This window comes from Gavia stellata, chromosome 13, assembly GCF_030936135.1.
Source record: "Gavia stellata isolate bGavSte3 chromosome 13, bGavSte3.hap2, whole genome shotgun sequence".
NCBI classification, from domain to species: domain Eukaryota; kingdom Metazoa; phylum Chordata; class Aves; order Gaviiformes; family Gaviidae; genus Gavia; species Gavia stellata.
Window position 1 is genome coordinate 2,089,321 of NC_082606.1, and position 21,040 is coordinate 2,110,360.

The 21,040-nt window shown below is 42.6% G+C and overlaps 1 protein-coding gene across 1 annotated transcript in view; it reads left to right on the plus strand.

The window, feature by feature from the left end:
- Window positions 1–522: 522 nt before the first annotated feature.
- Window positions 523–21,040, plus strand: part of BBS4 (Bardet-Biedl syndrome 4) — a 39,089-nt gene continuing 18,571 nt past the window's right edge. The window contains 3 exon segments of the mRNA XM_059823986.1: window positions 523–622; window positions 625–693; window positions 18,076–18,155. Coding sequence (XP_059679969.1) covers window positions 523–622; window positions 625–693; window positions 18,076–18,155 — 249 coding nt within the window.

Here is a 21,040-nt window from a genome sequence, read left to right on the forward strand (position 1 = left end):
TTCCCCAGGAAACTAGAAGTCAAAAATAAAAATGCTTCGCTGTGTAATCGTGTTTCTCTTCTGTGAAGGCTTGATTTTTAATGCAAAGTAAGAAAAAAGTATAAAATGCATTTCTTTTCCACGGGCTGGGGACCTGCTTGTCTGTGAGCTCTGGGCAATATTTGCAGGTCGAGGTGTGTTGCCCGCTGTGCGATGGGACGCCGCTGCGCTCAGGCGCCTGCGGACTCGGATGGTTCCCCAGGAACGACTTTGTTCTAATTGCCTTTATACATGTTTTATAATAAATGTTTTTGACGTTTTCCTGTGTGATCTCCAATTAGCATCTCAAATGCTTGAGTTTTGGTTTTTTACAAGGTAATGATTGCTTTCTAGAATCCTCATAAATAGCAGTGAACCTACAGAACAGGAATGTACTGTAAAATGAGTGGGTTTATTTAATCTACACGGCAAACAGAAACCTCTCTCTAGCTATGGCCAGGGAAGAGCAGCGCTTGGCAGGGCAGAATTTGTCTAGCAGCAATGATGCTATTTTCATGCCCTCTTTTGGGATTTGCCAGTTGTCCTTTCTGATTATTTTCTGGAATAGATCTTCAAGAAACCTTGCCTGGTGTATTTAATACTCCTCTTTTCTGTCTTTCCAGGTTTCTTCATTGCCCGCAGCTACAGAACCTCCAAAATCCCATTCTAAGAAAGGTTTGTTTGAAGATATGATTGTGTTTCACGGGCAGGTTGATTTTAAGATTTCTTTCATAGTGTGTGCGGCTGTCTAGTAAAAAATAAATGTCCACTGGGAAAAGACGAAACTATCTAGACTGTACGCTGCTGAGTACAAGTAGTTTTTTCTAGGATTTGTATGATCACTAACTCAGTGCTGTTTCTGGTGGACTTACTGTGCCTGCACACTGCATCATGTTTGCTTATAATCTGAGAAACTGTTTATTTTATTGTGTACATACTTGTTGGGCTGCTAATGAGTTTGATACTCATTTATCATCTTAAATAATGAGAGGTTTGTTCATTTTAGGTTCTTCACATTAATGTCTTGCTGTAGAAATGATCTTGGGAAACTAACATTGATTTTTCTTGTTGATTTTTTCATGTCGCATTTTCTAAGTTTTGAAGTAAAAGAGACTCGCAAGTGAGATCAAACCAGTCACGTTGTAACTGGTTTTAACTATAGTTTGTTTGGTTTGTTTTTTTTTTTTTTCACACTGAAAGTGAGAGTTACTTAACGCAGTCTGAGTTGTTTCGAAATCTTGGTTGACTCTGAACTGGAACAGGAACAGTTTCAGTTATCAGGTCAAAATGTTTGACTGAAGCCTGATGTTTTGTAAGCGGTTCGCTAAAGCCTGCAGCACAATTTGATGTTGGAGCCTCTCCTTTCCCCTCTTCCCTCGCTCTTGCGACGTGACTTCTCCCGGCATGTGCGATGAGCGTTTCATTCTCTGCAGGACTGTGCTCACGTTCCTAGTATGGATCTCTTCACTGTAGAGACTTTTGCGCCTGCCTAAGGTGAGGTTTGGGGTTTTTTCTGTGGATTTCCCTTTCTCGAGTGTTCAAAGGGCCCCATCGATTCAGATTATAACTAAGAGTGAACTTTGCGACGTTGCTAGAACCCCAGTATACCTACAGTGCAAGTCAGAAGCAGTCCTCCTTTTCCCTTACCTTTTAATTCAGGGAAGCTCAGTTGGAGAGCCCTGTACTTTCACTTTTTTCTACCCTGAATGTGTGATTGCCTGTCAGAGTACGATTTGGGAGGAAATCTGCTGGTATTGCTAAATTCCTTGTGATGGAGACTGCCTTGATGATAACGCTGGCATTAAAAAGGAGCTTGTTTGGCAGCTGGGTACTACTTCATAGTTTCTGCCTAAAGGTGAAGTTCTTCATCTTGGCTATAGGCCCTGGGAAGCTGGAAAATCCACTTTGCTTTTTTTTGGGGGAGGTCAGGCTAACGGCACGTAGTCCCGATTCCTGGCAGCAGCATTCCGGCGCTCGAGCAGAATATTGCTATCCTGGAGATGGAGCTTAATGTAGACCTACAGCCGTTGGCTTGCACAAGTCTGAACCTCTTTTGTATGTTGCCCAGAGCTGAGAGGAAATGATTTCTACTGCTTCAGGCCTGTATGCAAGTAAAAATAAACCCAAAATTTACTTTTATCTTGACTGCCAACCCTTTTAGACTAAGGACAGCTGTTACTTTGAACCAATTAGCATGGCTTCCATGGAGGCACTGATTCACTCCTTAGCGAGATGGTTTGTCTCCATCCTTTTCTATAAAGATTATGGTGCGCTCTCTCTCCCCCACCTTCTTCTGCCTTGCCATGCATGTCCCATCTATGATATTTGCGCTGACTGTGTGGGTTGGGAGGCTGCATCTTCTCTCTGTTTTTACAGGACAGCGTGCACTTGCAGTTCTCTAAATAAAACATCTGTAAAGGGATCGGGCTGATGGTGTCTGCCAAGAGATGGACTATCACTCCAGCGCTCTTTCCTGGCGGGCTGAGGTCTATTAAATCAACTCTGCATAATTCATGAATGAACGGAATAACTGAAAAGAAAAATGGGGCCATCAGCCTTACAAACAAGCCGTGGAGGTGTGCTGGATAGAAGCTGTCATGCCTCTGTCAGCTCGCTTGTTAAACTGTTCGTCAGGTGCCTTCCTGCTTTTAAGTGTGCGCAGTTTAATATTTGTTTGGGAGAACGAGCCGTGGCAGTTGCAACTTGCTTAATGGGACTGCTTCTCCAGATCCCGCCTGCTGATTGTTAAAGGGCTGCTTGTTCGTGGCTGCCGAGGAGGAGTTTTGTCTCCTCCTCAGCAGCATTTTGCATTAACAGCCCTGAAAAAGAGCTGGACGCTTCTTTAAAAAGGGCCACCGACGCTCCTTCAGGTTTTAAGGCTGCAAGTCTGAGGCTGGGCAAAAGCTGCGCGAAAGAATTGGGCTGTCTCCGTCACCGTCCGATGCTCCTTCCACCTCCTTCGTTTGGCGTTGGTGTTCACACAGCTGCGGGCCAGAGGGGAGAAAGTAGTAAATGAAATCCAGTTATTCGTGGCTCTGGATCTCCCTTGTATACTGATAGGACCCTTGACTCAAAATTAACTATGGTGAAGAAAAAAAATAATCCAGCCTTTGACTTTTGTAATTCTGTTTTGTGTCTCTTAAGGTGAATTGAGGCATCTCCAGTACCAGCACACCTCAGGTAGTTCTCAAATGCAATGCTTTGGAAGCCTTTGTGCTTTGCCATTTAACATTTGACTGTGTTGCCTTTAGCGCAGTGGGCAAAAGCTGATTTAAGCTGCCTGATCGTTAATCTCTAGAAAATGAGGGCAGCAAAAAGATTTGTAATAGGGAGTGATATAACAGTGTGCTTTGTGCGTGGGTGTGGTGCTGGGGGCACGTAAGAGAGGAGGGGAGAGAACGAAGGTGATGTTGTATATGCTTTTGTGGAGTTTGGCAGGAAAGAACAGCGTCTTTTTTCCGTGACGTTTTTTTTTTTTTTTAAATAGGATTCTTCTAGATTATCTTAATGAAGTCTCTCATCCTATTTTAGTTTGGCCGAGGAGAATGATGGTGAACTTTAAGGGGCCAGGCAAATCTACATCAGTTCTAGTTGAAGAGAAGAGTGCTGCTAAACTTATTTTAACCTGACATTTTTAAACACTGAATGGTAACTTTCTGTTGCAGCAATTTGCCTTTTGTATTGTATTTTCAAGTAGGACGCAAGAGAGAGACTGAAACACCATTAGTGCAAGCAGTTCTATGAAATACAGAGACCATAATGGTGTAATAAGGTTTCCTATAAACAGTTTGGCGTAGATAAAATTTGTACCCAAAACCAGCACGTATGGTAATAACTAAACAAAGTTGTATGCAAATGTGGTAGAGTATGACCAAGTCATCGCTGAAGTCCTCACTTTAATCATCACGCTGTCTGGATTCAGATGGTAACAACCGGCCTGTGTGCCTGCTGGGTAGGAGTAAGGTATTAAACGTACGTTTCTGAAAAAGCGAGGTCAAATTTGCAAAAAAAAGTCATCTGAATGACAAAATACAAACGTGAGTTTTGTTGCTTAACCAGAAGGAACACCAGAAGACCACAGTTTTGGTCTGACCTGTGATGCAGGTGAGAATATGTTGGGTACTGTTGAACTGTGCAAGCCGGGAGTCGTGCGGCTTCCCCTCGCTGTTGCATTGCTTGCCTCCCGTGGATGCTCCTTTGATCCTGTCCGTGGGACAAGAAAAAATGGAAACCTAGAACCAGTGGTTTATGGCTCTTAAACAAGAATAACTTTGAGTTAAGAGGCAAAATTTGCTCTTGAGTTAGCTGCTGTCAGGGCCGATCCGTTGTGTGGCTTTTAGGTTGCGAAAGCCCAAAAGGTTAGGATTTAAGAGAGTCTGTCTTGAAGGCAGGTCAGCCCAAAGGGAGGATGATGAGCATTCAACAAGTGTATAAATGGTCCGGAGCAGACTGCGGTGGTGGTGGGGAAAGTCGTTGTACACAGTGATCAGGTTAGAAACCTCTAAAGTAGCAATCTAAGTTAAAGAGACCAGCAGAAGGCAAACCCCTTGGAATATCTTGTAGCTGCACTTGGTGACAACCATTATTCAGCACCTGACACATTAGTAGCTAAAACCATGCATTATTTTGTCCTTTACCCCGCCATGGGGAGAGCTGCCCTGGAAATCAATTCCCTTTGTTGTTACATCGAGATCCATAACTCTCCCCGTGTTGATATTTTGTCCCCAAGCAATTGAGGGTAGAATAAAGGGAGCTCTGTTCCTTGAAGCCATGTAGAGTAACTATCAGCCTGCTGAGATGGGGTTTTAATCTCCCTGCTGCATTTTAAATTAATCAGATATTTTCCAGAATGCTTTACTGGTTTTGAACTGAAATAGGCTGCCTCCCATCTTTCCACTTTCCTTTTGCCACGCGGGCCAATCAAGTCATTTAACAGTAACTGATAGTACTGTAGCGGAGAAGCGCTTTTACCAGCTTGTATTGTTGATTTTTATGGAACGCATCTTGAATGTATTTCCCTCTATCGTGGAAAAAAATATTTAAAAAGGAAGTTCTGGGCTCATGTTAGTCTAATAACAGTTCAGGGGCTAATGGACCAATTTTAAACGCATTTGGATTTCTGCACAAATATTAGACCTCAGATTTTCTGAGATACAGTGATGGCTTTTTAATAACAGGGTTGAATCCTGAAGTATATATACTATAATAAATACACTGAAGCAAAATAAAATTGGTTTCGCTTGAGTCACTGGGAAGAACTTGGGCTAGAAAGCCATTAGACTGTGAAGAAGGAGAATTCTGAATTGTTACCGACCACCTCTATGTTTACCCAAGGGAGGGTCAGGTAGATACTTTTCAAAGCAAAAATCTTCTCCTTGTGAATTGTAAAAGGATTGGCAGGGATTAGGTGTTCTCCCCAGTCCTGGGCACTGGGATATTTTTTGGATACTTTGTAGGTACGTTTTTTTCTAGGGTTTGAACCAAGGAATTCTGCCTTGGGTTAACTGTGACCTTTGGCAAAGCACTTCGGCTTTTGTTTCTTTCCATTTATCAACCGTAAGATTGGTCTCATATTCAATGGCAGTGTTCAGATGCTGCAGGCTTTCAGTTAACAAAAGATTTGGAGACATCAAATGAAAAATATTGTATAAACGCATATATTGCAACGTACTACTCGGCCTGTTTGAGTGCTGAAATACTGAAGGGTGCAGGCAAGATGTATGGGAGAAATGTTATCGGGAGAAATTTCAGCATACCCTGCGGTCAGGTCTGCCTGTTGGGCTTTTTAACATACTCAACGCTTCACATAAGAGCACTTCTGTAAAATAAAGCAGGTGTCTGGATGTTTCAAGGCTTGTGAGTCTTCATCTTATTTTTTTTTTAGGTGAGTTCCACTTCTGTCTTGTATAATTACAAGCGTAAGTAGCAAAAATGTCTTATAAGGCCATGGCGAGTCGTTGAAAGGGAAGAAATTAAGTTTTCTCTGCTTTTATGACATTCTCCATTTCAGAGACAAAGTAGGTTACTGACCCGAGATTAAAACAGCTGATGAGGTAGGTTTATCAGCACACACAAGTGCTTGGTGACCCTTTGTAAGTAACAGCAAAGTTCCATTAGATTTGGCTATTGCAGATAAATTAGGTAATAGAAATAGAGAAGTGCGTGATGTGAATGTGTGTTTTAAAGCTGTGGTTGTATGCTGTTCTTAAACTCTGCGGTAATGAGGGTGTTCTTCTCTGTGGCTCAAAGTTACCACATTTCTACCACGCAGAAACACGGGGTTTGGGTAGATGATGCCGCCGCAGTATTTTGCGTCTTACATGGGTATTTTCTTTTGTTCAACTGAATTTTGAAACATTCTCAAGTGGTGTGTGTTATTCTTGTCCAGCTAAATCCCACGTCAGAATTTAGCTCGAATACTGATAGTGCTGTCCTTTTCGTTGAGGTGCTCATCCTTGACGTCAAGGGGGTAGTCAGTGGGTTCTAATAAAAAATAATTGCACGTGCTGATTTGACGGGCGGTAAAGCTCACTTTATCTGGTATTGACTTTGGCTAGGAAGTGCTCGTGACGATAAGCGATCTCAAAATGAGACTGTTAGACAATAAATAACTTAGAGATTATGCTGAAGTAGATTAAGTGCCTTCTGATGATCTGTTTTACGAAAATGCATCTCACTCTCTCTCCGGATGGCTCCTGCTCACACAGATGAACCGAGGGGGATCCCTCCTGTTCCTGCAGATATTTTAAGGGATCCTGTAAGTATTCTAATGGCTGGAGCACTCTGAAGAGCAGGAACTTTTCAGTACCCCGAGGAGTCGATTCTGTGCGCTTGCAGAGCTGATCATTTCTGAATTCCTGATAAATTTCCTTAAATCAATATAAATCCATTCTTTGAGCCAGCTTCAAAGCTGCCTTTGAACTTGTAAGAGTGAAACTGCCTGAGAAATCCAGATAAAAACCAACCCCCTTGAGTTAAATTAATTAATACTTTTAAGTGTGTCAAAAAGAAAAGACGTTAGTGGAAATGTCGTGTTGGGTGGGAAGCGAATGCAGTTCCTGGTATCTGTACAGACCGATTCGTTTCCATTTGACCATGTGCAAGCCAGATTTTTTTTTAGCCCATTTGAACCTACAATCTTGTGGGAAGAAAATGGTTTCTAAATAACGTAGATTAGTTGGTAATTACATCATTGTTTTATATAAGAGACTTTGATATTTCTCTGCGATAAGCGGGTAGCAGTGCTCTGTGTATTTTGTTCAGGATCTGATACAGCTGTTAGTTTTGAATAGTGAGATTAAAAAAAAAAGAATTATCATTTTTTGGGTAATTAAATTGGATAATGTACTTCACTTCATCCTCTTCTCCCCAAAAGAACAGCCCAGTAATCCCTGCAGCACAAAGAACTGGTAATATTTAAGTCTGAATGTGCTGGCACAGCTCTGCCCTCTTGTGTGTGTGCATTAATAGCTCCGATTACCGCATCGAGGAATCCTTTGCAGACAGCATAGCAGGTGTGTTTTTCTGCCAAGACTGGTATCCCTGTAAAATTGTAGTGCTAATTTTTAAATCGGAAGATTCATGGTTTCAGTTCTGGCTTTATGTCTTTCGGCAGTTGTCAACCTACTTCGTTTCCTCTCTGTAAAGAGGAGAATCTGTATCTGCTGCTTAAGCCCGTTGCAAACTTAATTAGGCAATGAAAAGTGTCATAAAAGTGCCACCTCTTGTAGAAAGCAAGTATAATCTGAGTGTCTTTTGATAATTTGATAATTAAGAAATACATTACACTGGATTAGGATCAGGAGGAGGGTGAAGTTTGATAGCCCAGCTTTAGAGGATCTAACTGTACGATTGCAACATATTACTCAAGGATCACATTTATATGGCTAAATTTATTTTTTGAAGTTCCTTTGGAAGTCCTTGCTGCTAGGCAAGTTTCTTACGTATTTTAAAGCATTCAGCTTCACGCTTGTCTGTTGGCATGCTGCTTGCAGATAAACTGGCATCTCCTATTGTGAATGTAAAAATCATTTTATAAAAATAGTATCAAATTTAGGAAGGTTGGGATTCATCTTTTTGAATTGAGATCTCTCTGACGTAGAGCAAGTCTGAGCAGATCACCTGTGCTCTGTATTTAGTCAGCAGAAAGCCCATCTGATGCCATTCCTCTGACTTCTCCCAGCCACCTATCTTGGGATGCGATGAATCCCTGAGGATGTGTATTCCTCTACCGTAAAGACAGCTCAGGGTAAGTAGCTTAGACGTCTTAATTTTCAGACACTTAAGTTAAGGGAGATGCATCCCGCTCAAGAATGTCAGAATTAACGTTGTCTGCGCAACTTGAATTCGAGTCTTTAGTGACGTAATTACACCTTGGCTTTAGCCCAGCTCTCCGACGTCATCCATTGCACAGGAATGATGGGACAGCTCACTGAGGGCTTTTTAAATACGAGATATCTCCATTATTCAGTGTACATCCAGTCGTCATGTTTATCTTCAGCTATCAAAGCCCATAAATAAATTCCCTGATGCTGCAAGGTTCTTCTGTGTCATACTCAAACCGTGTATCACACGTTAAAGATTCTTGAGAGATAATACTCGCTTGTCAAGAAGAGTTGTGAGAAGAAGTGAAGGTCAAATGTAGGTACTAATTTGGGGTTCCCCGATGCTTGAGGTCTTGCTTTTTCAGAGATATTGAGCACGTGTGCTACAACACTTCCATGTCCGGAGCACGGCTGCTGCCCATCCTGCTTGCTGGAGCGAGTGCTGGCTGGGAAATTCCGGCTCTCATGCCTTTCAATCCGTACAGCCGGATTGGCATGTGGTGGCTGCCTTTGGCAAGCCTGGTTAGGGGCTTTTTCCAGCTTTGTAACAGAAATTGGAGTGAGGTTTCTTGTCTCATGAGCAGTTTTACAGCGTCTTAATGAAGAGACTGTTCATTCGCTCCTTCCAAGGTCTGTCCCCTTTGCCGCGGACGTTTTAAGCTGCAGAAGTCCTGTGATTTAGTCACTGTTTTATTCATATGTCTCAACAATTTCATCCACTGTCTGACCTTGATTCATTTTTATATTCATCATCATTAGAAGGAGGCAGGGCACCTGGTGAAAATACTGGTGTGTTCCTGTAACTGTAGATGTGCTCATGTAATTAAAGAACGTATCATTAAGACATTCGTGCAGTAGGGAAGCGTGAAGGCTGCACAGGCAAATATTCATCCTGGGACAGATGCTGGACGTGGAAAACTTCATCCTGAGGCAAGAAGTCTGGAAGAAGTTTGGGCATTCAAAAAATACAGTCTCGGAGTAGGAAACGTTGAACCATTTGCAAGACTAACTTTTATATTATATACATATATATTCTTCTAATATAATATGCTTCTAATATACTATTATTCTTTGGCAGTGGATGAAATGAGGACAGGTTCTAGGTTCTTCCACTCCCTATTGAGTGGGAAGTTTCAACGACTGTCAGGGCTGGATTGTGGAGCTCTCCCTGTTGTAATTTTATTCTGCTTTTTAAGAGGAAAGCTTTTTCTTACAAATGCCTTATAATGATTTTAGTTTCTATCTCCGTGTAAAATACCTCACGCCGTAGACGGAAAAAGACTAAGCATAAGAATTTAAGCCAAAGGAAGGATTAGACTGGAAATCCCGAAACTACCATGCTCCTGATACTGGAATTAATGAGAAGCTGGTTACGCAGGTTATTTTGGGAATGCCTGCAGCCAGTGTTGCTTCGTTTGCGGGGAAAATATCTCCCATCCCTGCTTTGCTGTGAGAGGAGACGGTGGGTAGTCACCAGTTAATATCTCAGACCTCCTGTGCTATTTATAAGCCGTTTTATTCAGAAGCCCTCTGTGATGGTGTGCTCTGCCTCCTTGATTTAGGAACAGCATTGGCAAAGAGACACTCAGAGGAAGCTCGGTCTCCTTCTTGCCTACCAGGATACTGAGCACAAGGCGACAAGCAGGAAAAAAAAGGTTTAAATGGAGACGATGCTACGCCATGGGTTGGATCCTTGAATATCTCCAAGCGTAGAGTCTGCATCCTCAGGGATTTGAGAACTGTTGTGCGAATCAACCTATTTTTTTCTAGATTAGCTTGCGTTTAAAGCAAAAATAGCAAAAGCTCTTTCAGATCCTTGTTTTTCTTCTGTTCAGAGCGTGTGTCTCTGCTCAGCAGTCAGCGCTGATGGTCAAAATTGGCTCGTGCAAAGGAAACAGGCTTTCAGTTTTGATTTTTTTTTTTAAGCAAATAAAGAAGATTATACTTTTTCAAATTCCTTTTTAAAATAGTCATTTGTTACTAAATTTCACCCCGGTGTTATTTGCTTGAATCAAATTTTGGACTTGAATCAAGCAATATTAGGCTTGAATCAAATTTTTTGTGTGGTAACATACTTGTGCTAATGTATGTAATTCTCCCCTTTCTCATTGAATGGAGGCAGGATTGCAGAGTGGTATCTCGCCAGCCTCGTGCTGCTAATGGAGATTTCCCAGTAAACAGACTGGTTTTACCACTGGGAACCTCGCTGTGGCACTGGCTTGGTCACAAGTGTGAATTTATTTACGGATCTTCCCACTTTATCTTAAGGTTAAGCTTGAGCAGCACATACTAGAAGACATGTATATTGAATAATCGACGTAGATACTTGTCTTGTAAATAAACCCATTTTTATCTGGAGTAACTCAGAACTTGAAATGTCTTAAATCAGAAAAACCACTGAAGTCTGAGCTAGCAGCTCTTTACGATTTATGCGGTGTAAATGAACAACAGAAAATGCCCTTTTTTTTTCTTCGCCCTAGTGTATAAATCAGCTTTAAGATACAATTTCCAGCTCTTCTATCTAGCTTTGGCTAATTTTCCTGCAGGGGGAGGTGCAGAGTCAGAAATGTTGCTTTTTTGTTGAAACCCGCTGCTGTTTTTCAGCCTCCTTCTAGTTTTCTCTGCGTATTGTGAAGCTATTAATACAGGATAGTAAGATCACGGCTATGAATTACGGCTTTCTTGCTAGCACCAGAATGGTATATGATGAGTTTTATTAACGCCAGCTGACTGTAAATAACGAGGAACCATACGGGTTTATTGTTTGATTTAAAGGTGTTTGAGCAGCAATTTGCAAAAGGAAAAACAAGGGAAAGGGGATTAAACAGAGAGAACGGCTACAGTAAAGGGCTCTTTCCTTTTTTCTGTTGTTTATATCCATTTTATAGGGATTTGTGTACACAAACACCCGTATTCTCACATACATACGTACATGTATACTCACATATATACATACATGTATACTCCCACGCAATGAATGAAACACAACATAAACAACCTCTGCTGGGCGGTGATTTTTTTTCATCATTACTGAATTTTGAATACATTATGTCTCCATTTATGCAGTTTTCAACTCCAAGGATGGATCCGGACCTAGGAAGACCGATGTTCCTGTATTAGTTTTCTTTCAAAGCTATAAAGTATTTATATTGCTGCAGTCTGAATAAAAGCCTTTGAGTGTCTGAGTAAGGAAGAGGATTTCTTGTTAAATTTGTCTATGCACCAGCCTAGCTGGGAATTTGTAGGATGCTCCTCTGATACCAAGGCAGTCTGTTGTTTTTAAATCTATAAACCTTGATATTGGAGCTTAAAAATGCTTTCTATCCGTTATTCATACCTTATTTTGGGTAATACAATTCCCTGGCAGTGGTACGTTGTTTTATAGTAGCTATTTGAGTTTGTGCCTTATTATTTTAATATTATTTTTGTTTAGAAGATACGCGTTACCTCTCTTTCACCCGTTTTACAAACGGTAGCGTAATTCCTTGCATTGGCAGCTTGTGAAGCTCAAGGCAAAGAGGAGATAGGCACGGCTGGTTTCATCCTCACCTTTCCCTCCCTATCTGTTTATTTAACAGGGCTGTGAGAGCACCAAGCTTCATTTCGGACTGTAACCACAGCTATGCCCGACAGTAAACCTTCCCCAAGCTCTGCAAGTGGGAATAATTGTCACCCTGGCAATAACATCAGCAAACGTCTCCGGGAGGCTGAGTTGGGAATTGAGGGATGGGGTGGATGTTGGTCCTTGCAAGGCTTTCATGTGTCGCCTCTCGGATTGGACGCTCTCCTGCAGCGGCAAGTGAATTGTCTTTGTGCCGTTGTGAGTTTGCTGTTAAGCCGATGACCGGAATTACTTTAAAATGAGAAATGAATCTCAGATTGAAAAGATCAGTCCTGCTTCTGTGCGTTAGAGCGAGCCTTGCTCGATGATGGGAGATGATAACCTCGCTCCCTCGTGGCTTCGCTGCAGCAAAGCTTCCCGCTTTGATTTCTTCCGAGCAAGATGCACTTAACCAGATTCTTCTTTGGTGCAGCTCTCTTAATAGCAAAATATTACAATAGAGGCTTGAGTCATTGCCTCTGTGTTTTTTAATTTTGAAAATACCCGTGTGCTTGAATGCCGTTTTACAACATGCGATTTTTAATCAGCATTTGGAAAGGGACAGTTGAGTCAGGATCCAAATTAGGCCTTTTGGATATTCTTACCCATGTACGTGGTACCTACCGCAATGGATCCAGACCATGGCTCCTGAGGCTACTGCAGAATAAAAAAAATGAAAAACACTTTCATTTAATTACTTTTCTGAAGATTTTCTGTCTTCTCCTTGTGCTGTGTGTTATGTGTGGTTTAGGTTATTATGGATTTTGGTCTGGTAACAGGGTCTTTTTTGTGTCTTCTTGAGTCTTTTGCTTCTCTACTTCTCCTCCAGGCTCTTCTTGCTGCTCTTGCTCAGTTCGCTGCAGGTTGGGTTGCAAAGCTGGAGGGCTGGCGAGTGAACTGGGGCTCCCACTCTTACTGATAAGCCAGGGTGGATGAAGAGCTGGGCTCTGATTTGGTTTTTTTAGTTCTATGAGACTAAAATGTGTTCTTGAGCTCCTTCTCCACCTCAGAGAGCCATAGTGCATCTGTGCTTTTCACGGGAAAGGGTGCTAGGGTGCTCCAGGCAGCCGACAGTTTGCACGCTGGAGAAAATAAGGTGAAAAGCTGCCTGATGGCTACAGTCGCGCAGTTGTGTTGAAATCCATTTTACTCTGGCTGTGCCCACAATAAAAGTGGTCTTTTTTGCGCCCGGCAATTTCTTTAAGAGGACGGCTGGTGCTTTAGCAATTGTTTCCCCCCTGAAACGGGATAGGAGCCTTCTGGGGCTTTTTTTTTTTCCTCCTCTGTCTTTATAGCAATTTCAAAACCCTTTTATTAAATCTAAACCCCACTGTTTGATAGTTCATATCAACCTTTTCCAACCTAAATGATTCTATGATCCTATTCTATATCTAAGCTATAATTACCCAATATGAAGATGCGAGCACAAAACAATTTCCTAGGGAGTTTTACACAAAGGGGAATAACCCTGACTACTTTTTTTTTTTTTCCCAGTCCTTTGAGAAAATCTATAAGAGGATGAATAAAGTGAAGAGTGATGATAGCGCAGCACAGATACAAACCTGACGATCTTACTCCGATTCTGTCGGGATTTCCGCTCCAGTGGTTTCCTTAAAGGAGCATTGTCAGAAAAGAAAAATCACATTGCTGGAAGTGGGTTGTGCAATCAATCACTGGCCACCGAGAAAGCGGGGAATCAGATGGATTCCCTTTTGAATTCAATCAAAACACTTCAAAGAAACTGGCATGTCTCTCGGCTGAGGTATTTAATCATATATTTGGTGCCTGGCTCCCTGTCGCAGTTGCTTAATGAGACTAGACTTTTGTAATCCCAGAAAAGAGAGGCCAAAAGATAATTATGCAAGTTAAAAACTCTTTTCACTGTAGACACCAAGTTTTTGGATAATTGCGTTTTCTTGGGCTGGCCCTTGAGCAGATTGATTTACAGAAAATAATGGCTTTTTTTTTCTCCTTCACTGCTAGAACAGTATAAACTATTATTTTCTAACCTGTAGTCCCTGCATCCCTGCAGTGCCTGGATTATTTGCGAGGGCTCTGCGAAAGGTGACAAAGAAAAGCGCGTTTTGATATGATCCGCATTAGCTACATATGAAGGTCTCTATATTGAAAAAGGTGGGAAATTGCAATGTAGACAGCCTGAGGAACTTGATGAATGTGCTCAGCTCCTCCTGGAGAGGCCAAATTCGGCCGCCTTTCCCCGTGCGGAAACCTTCTGAGCGGTTGCGGCAGTATGTGTTCCCAGCTCTAATTAGCGGGCGACTGCAAACCATTGTATGCCATATGGAGCCTCCGCTGTTCCCGATCATCCTTGTACTCGAGAAGACTGAGGCGTGCTGCCGGTGCTTCTTTCTGTTCTTCTGGCCCTCGTAGCAGCCCCCGTGGCCGGATCCAGCCATACGTCGCCGATGCTGATGCAGCAAGAACTGAGTGACACACAGCATCTGTGTGGGTTTTTATTTTTTTTTAGGTAGTCTGTGGGTAATTATTAAACTTGGAAAAAATACATGGCTATTAGGACCAGCAATGATTGAATCGGGTCCTTTCAGAAGGCACAGAATGTTTTATTCCCTTTCTCTGGAGTTATTTTATTCCCTTTCTCTGGAGTTAGTCCCAAATAGCCAGGGATTTGTATTTCCCTTTTTTACAGAAAAATGCAGTGACACTTTGCGCTGGGACAGTCCTTATCAGCAGGCCGGGGGAGCAAACCTAAGGGAGATAAATGCACCAGAAGTGGGTATCTCGCTGCTTTTGTGGAAAAACAGAAATGCAGATGAAGATGGTTGTGGCTGTGGAGAGGTGTATAAATAATTTGCATTACTTCTTTCTGCATCTGAATAGAGTATAGAGCCTGGTAATAATCCTTTACTTCCCACAGCCATTTTTTTGGGGATCAGACCTGTTCCTGTGTCAACTTTATTAATTTCCTCACAATGTCTATGTCCTTCCTCTCTTCTCTGCCCTCTGGGTGTTCCACACCAGATTTGGTTCATGGTGTTTATGTTGGGTTTCTTCAGCAAAGAGGTCAAACTGTTCCCGTTTTCTTTCTGGGATAAATTCAGGGAGTCTATCAACTTTGTTCTGGGAATCTTTGTGGTTTTTTTATATTCAGATATAAGATTCACTCATATCTATGAATTAATCTAGACATCTTTTTCGAAGGACATCAGAATTGTTTGTCTTTTTTCAATTTGCTTGTCTTAGGGAAAAAGAAGAGAACAAAGGAGAGTAACGTCTCCTCAATCAGGTGTGTTGCTATTTCCAAATGAGTTTTAGGAGCGTAAAAACTCCATGTGTTTTCCCAATTCTGCATAGTTATCCTTAGCTCAGCGTATCACCGGGGGAAACAAAACTCTTTTATCTCCGCCGATGTGAACGCCGTTCACTTCTGTGTCTCACGGTGTGTTTTGATTTCTGTGTTTTCTCTCCAGCCCAGCCCTTTCAGGTAACTCCTCTGGATTTTTGCAGTCTTGGACCCAGAAGGCAGGCGGTGTCTGGTTTACCCTTTTCTTTTGCAGCTTGATACTCTCCTCAGCCCTCGCTCTGACGTTCAGCGTTCCTTCCTTCCCAACCCTGTTCTCAGCAGGCGTTTCCGTAGCGTGGGAGTGGAGCAGAACGTCCCTCTGGTCTTAAAAGTGTGAAAAAGCTCTTTCCTTCAGGAATAAAACAACTGATCTTCCATCCGCTCGTTGATGTCCTGTCCTCTTAGCTTAGCCCAAAACATTTGTGGAGGCTCTGACATGATTTAGTCTTTCCCATCTCAGCTGGCAACACGCCCCAGCCAACTAGCTTTTCTCTGTATTTTAACATTTAATGGTGCTATGTCTTTTTAACCTCCCAGTAAGGCGTGCGCTACAGATGTTTGGAGACCAGGTGGAGTATGTCTGGAGGGTCTTCTGATTAATCCCTATTTAAAACAGTTTTCATTGTATGTAATGATGCGGGATTTTGTAATTTTAAGCTCTATTAGTAGGCACAAAATGGCAAAGTATACTTTAGTTTTGACTGTAACTGAAATTTTTATGGTTGAATAGAGTTTGCAATGTCTGCTCTTAAATCCATACTCACAAAAGAAGGTAGGAAGCGCCCAGGTGTATCAGACACGTGGCTGGTTCGGTATTTTGTGTCGGATGGTGGCATCAGGAGATGCTACGCAAGAAGAGCACATGAGTCCGGCCGCTTTCTGCAGTGCATTTCTAGCATCCCCAAGGGCTGTGTTTCTCGGAAAAGAAAGTTCTGTCAAACCCTGGCACCCATAATAACTTACACAAGGAAGTCGTTACAAATCTGTTAATGAATTAGGTAACCCCTCAACGGGCTTCGGGACAGCAGCCCTCCAGGCTGTTTACAAAATAGTGTTTTTTCAAACAATTTGTAGCTATTTAGGCAGCCTCTTAACGCTTCCTTTCATGGTTTCCCTGTAAGAAGGATGGATGGAAAACAGAAAGTCATCAGAAATCAATTAATCTGATCTGGGAACATGCATATCAAGATGCCTTACTTGCAAAGATCCAGATATTACACAGCAGAGCAGAATTTGATAACGTTTGGATCCCTGATCTCTGCATTTCTGTAAGCTTAGCTTGTTCGGATTATTTTTTTCTTTGGACGGTGGTTTGGTTTTAGGGTAGTTGAACCTCCTTTATAAGATATTTGACCTTAAATTGCTGGTGTGCACGCTTAAATCTCAGCTCTAGTATCAATCTGGCTGGATATTCTGGAATTTAAGAAAAAAGACCACCAACAAAACCAGAATGGCTTTGCAAAATTTTTGCCAGCTTCAACAGCTGAAGAAATTCTAGTTGTTTTTAAGTGCTCTCGGTGATACTAGACTTGGTGTGAATTGTGGGGGAGAGCCTGGTATGCTTGAGAGATGTGTTTGCTACTAGCCGCAGGTGCAGTCCTCGCGTGATCAAAGCTCAGCGTTTCTAAAAGATAATAACACTTTGCACCGATAACGTCTCCCGACGTGATTCAGTCCTTCCAGCTGCAGAGTTTCTCCTTTCTTACATCTGATCTTGACCCCTGCTGCTGGCTGGCAGAGGGGACTGCGGACCGCTTCAAACGATACCTTCTCCTCTGGGTTGCTGGAAGCTGAGCCTGCATCCCCGTCAGTAGCGTGGGTCCATGCCGTGCTCCGTGGGGCTGGGAGAAGGTGGCCTCGTGCTGTATCGCCCTCGCCGCTGCCCCGGCTCCTGCGACAGTCCTCGCCTTGCTTTGCTTCTGCACTTCTGTCATAATATTGACTTGCAAACATACAGTTTTTTTGCCAGTTGCTATGGTTACCTCTCAGCTACCAGCATCTGAACTGTAGAAAGGAGTAACAAGCAATACATTTCAAGCCTTAATGAAATGCACAGCAGTGTGTTAAACTTTTAAACCCAACGTGAATATCACTAAGCAACATCCATTCGTGATTTGCCATAATTACGGCTGCAAGCTCCTTATGATCGAAATGCCGGAGCACAAGTTTTTCTCCTCCACTGCATCAAATACGTTTTTCTGCCAGTAGCTTCACAGTATCTCAGACCTGTGATGTTTCATAGTCCCTTCACAGTTTCAAAGAACTAAGTTTGACCTCTTTAAATTATTCACACCTTCAGACCGGCAACATCTCCAAAATCTCCTTTTGTCTGTATTGCCCATTTCTTCTCATTCACTCCCAGAAATTTATTTTAAAGACCTTTGATTCTTCTGCCCTAGTTCCAAAATGAGAATTCAACTCCTTTCTCCCAAGCTGCTTCTTGCATATTTGGAAGAACCAATTTCATCAGACCAGCACCGGTGTTGAATTAAAATGTGTGCGTAGTTGGTGCTTGGAGCTGTTTGCTCCAGCTTTGAGGCAGTGGTTTTCTGCTAAGAGGTCTTATTTAAAGTCTGTCTTGAACAATGTGTTTTATCCGTCGGTTCGAGAAGTGAAACGGGACTGGACACTGGTTGTGTGTCCGCACTCAAGTGCGTGCGACTTCAAGTCGAATGATTAATTGCTCTGCCCGGTGCAATTGCAGTCCTTCAATTAGTTGTGCTTGCAGTTCAGAATATCTCTGCGCTGTGCCCAGTTTCGCTGCTGATCAGTCTGATTTCCTGTATTTTGTTAATATTTTACATTTACAGCGCCGGAGTTACCAGTCCTGGAGAGGAAAAACTGGTTGATCTATCTGCTGTATGTTCGCAGAGACTACGAAGAGTGCAAGGTAAGAGCTGTGTTTGAGACTTTGCATTAGGAAATATTTTACTAACGTTACGGAACGATAGTTTTCATACCAGCTTTCAAACCACCCTCTTTCCTGACTTTTTTCGGAATAAGAGGACCAGGAGAAAATAGAAGTAAAATAACTTTAATGTTCTCAAATTGCTGGCTACCTTCAGGATTCATGCGTGCAGCTCTCTGGAGCGATCTGGGAGCTTAGTATGTCTTTGGGAGTGGAAAAATGAAAAGAATTGCAACCCTCTCTTGTTCCAAGTGATGAATAGGGTCTTCCAAACTGATAATAACACAGTTCCATAGGGCAGGTCTCTCAATGGTACTACAGAGACGCTATGAAAAACACTTCAACTGAGTAAAACGTTACTACCAAGTCTGAAAAAAATAGATCTTGGTTACCCTTGAACAAAATTCTTTCATTTTACACATGATACGTTGCGCCCTTTAATTTCTCCTGGGTTTGGTGTGGAGCTTAGAAGCGGTTGTTTGTTTGGGATTATAATAGGAAGTGGACTAAGGGATGGCAAAACTATTATTAAACGGTGTGTTTTCCTGATAAAAAGAACACCAGCTATTGAAGATGATGTGCCAGTGGGCAGGAGGAGGGGAGTAAGAGTTGCCTTTCTGCTTCTGTCATGTGCAAAGACGATCTCAAAAGCCTTTTTTTGCTTCTGAAACCCCAGGCTTGGTCAGGACTTGTCTCTCTCTGCTGGAGAACTCCTGGGGGTGCTTAGGAAAGTGGTAGGCTGGAGGAAATTCATTTAGCTTTGAATTAACGGAGCCGGAGGGTTGTATCATCAGCAGAGTGATTTCCTCTCAGATCTTGATTCAAACAGATATAAACAAAAGTTGGGCTAGCAATCTAAATAGAAAATTGTTTCCCTTTTCTGTTGATATGACTGCATTTTTTTGATCTCTGTCTACTTTTACTGTTGCTGGGATGGGATGTAGAATCACAGAGTGCAGAATAGATGCACGGCTCAGGAAAACGGAGAAAATAACCAAGCGGATAATATAATGGCAACATTGACTTCTCCACATCTTCATCAGTCACGGAAGCAAGGAAAATAAGGGGAAAAAAATCGAGAAAAGACAGCTAATACTCTTCTGCTTGGCAGGCCAGCTTTGCAGTAGCTGTCAAAGTAAAAGGCAGCAAAACCTTTCCTCGGGGCTCACGAAAGAGGCTTTTGCAGTAACGTTGGGAGAGTTTGGCACCAGACCCTAGTTGGTTAAATGATCTTCCGTCCTTTCACCCAGACGTGATGGAGGGGTGTGCTCAGAGGCCTGGATTTGTCCAAAAAATAGTTAAGAACCTCGGCATGCCGGGATGCTTCTTCAGTCGCTGAGGGGTGATAGGCATGTCCAAAAGGCAATTCAGATCTCAGGTGGGCTGAGCTGCCCTCTGGTAGTCTCCGTCCCTCTCCGCTGGTGTTACACGGGGTTACGGATCTAACCTGGACGCCCCAGGTGCTTGCCCTTATATGCGATAAGCATAGACATTCCCAAATGTGCTGTTTGGAGCTAATATCTTCAAATACCTTTACTGAGAGAGTGGTGAGACACTGGAAGAGGCTGCCCAGGGAGGTGGTGGAGTCATCCTCGCTGGAGGTGTTCAAGGAACGTGTGGACGTGGCACTGCAGGACACGGTTTACTGGGCATGGTGGGGTTGGGTTGATGGTTGGACTTGATGATCTTACAGGTCTTTTCCAACCTTAGTGATTCTGTGAAAAATGAAAGAGGTATTGACAGTATCCCCAAGGGCTTAAATTGCTGTTAACTCCTTGATTTCAGTATAATTTGGGCATTCGTTAAAGTCCATTAATTTTCTTTGAAGACTCAGCTAAGAAACAAGTGACCTGCGATGCTATTAATTTTGGTCTGAATCTTGCTAGACCCTCTTTCCCACATTTCCCCCATATTTTTCAAAGGCCAAGAAAAAAATGTTTGTTTACCAGCATTAGCTCCCCGAAGTGAAGGTATTAAATTGATTTTAACCCTTAACAGTGCCACTCCTGCGTCTATTTTGGTGTTGCCAGGCTTTTGACAAATTTTGCTGCTCGTTACAGCGAGAGATGAATAACGCCGGCTCTTTGATTCCCCTCTCCCCCCTACCCAGCAAGACGCGAGGCAAACATCCCCCCGGAGCCTGCGGCTGCAGCATCCCCTGCGATCGCGCAGGCAGAGAGGAGTGGGGGGAGAGGAGGGACAAGCCCTGCTAAGCAGTGATCATCACTCAGCTCTCGCGTGCAAAGCTAATAAACTGTGTTTTCTGCTTGCAGCATCAACTCCAGTCCTGCCCTCTAACCGTTTTTCACGACAGAAATCTTCTGCTTCTGTTATGTGCGAGGAAGGAATTATTAAAATTACCAGATGCTTTAAATTAATTAAAACCTCTCATGCTGGTTGGTCTCCTGCCAGTATGTCTAAATTCTGTCGGTGAGTTAAATAAACTTGGGAGGAAAAGCTGGGAATACAGATCATATTTCTCAGCTCAAGGCCTTTTGCTGTGGGATTTTTTTAGGGCTTATAGAATTAATCAGATCTCTCTAAAAGATAGCTCTCTATTGCCCTCTTTTGCTCTGAGACACTGGTTTTATGTACGTGGAGCAATGTAGGGTATCTGTCTTCAGAAAATGCTTGTTTATATCCGAATTGCCCTATAATAACGTGCTTTGTAAAGACTAAAATGTAGCTTGTGGAGGGGCTCTTGTTGAGATATTAGCAGAAGAGCAGCCCAGACTTGCTCTTCCTTTTCCTTCCTCTCTTTAGTTTTCTTTTTATGAGTGAGGATTCTCAACAATAACTCTCCTTGCCTTCACCTGCTTTCCTTCTATGTGCTATATTTGAGGTTCAATTTTCCTCCTTGTTTTCAG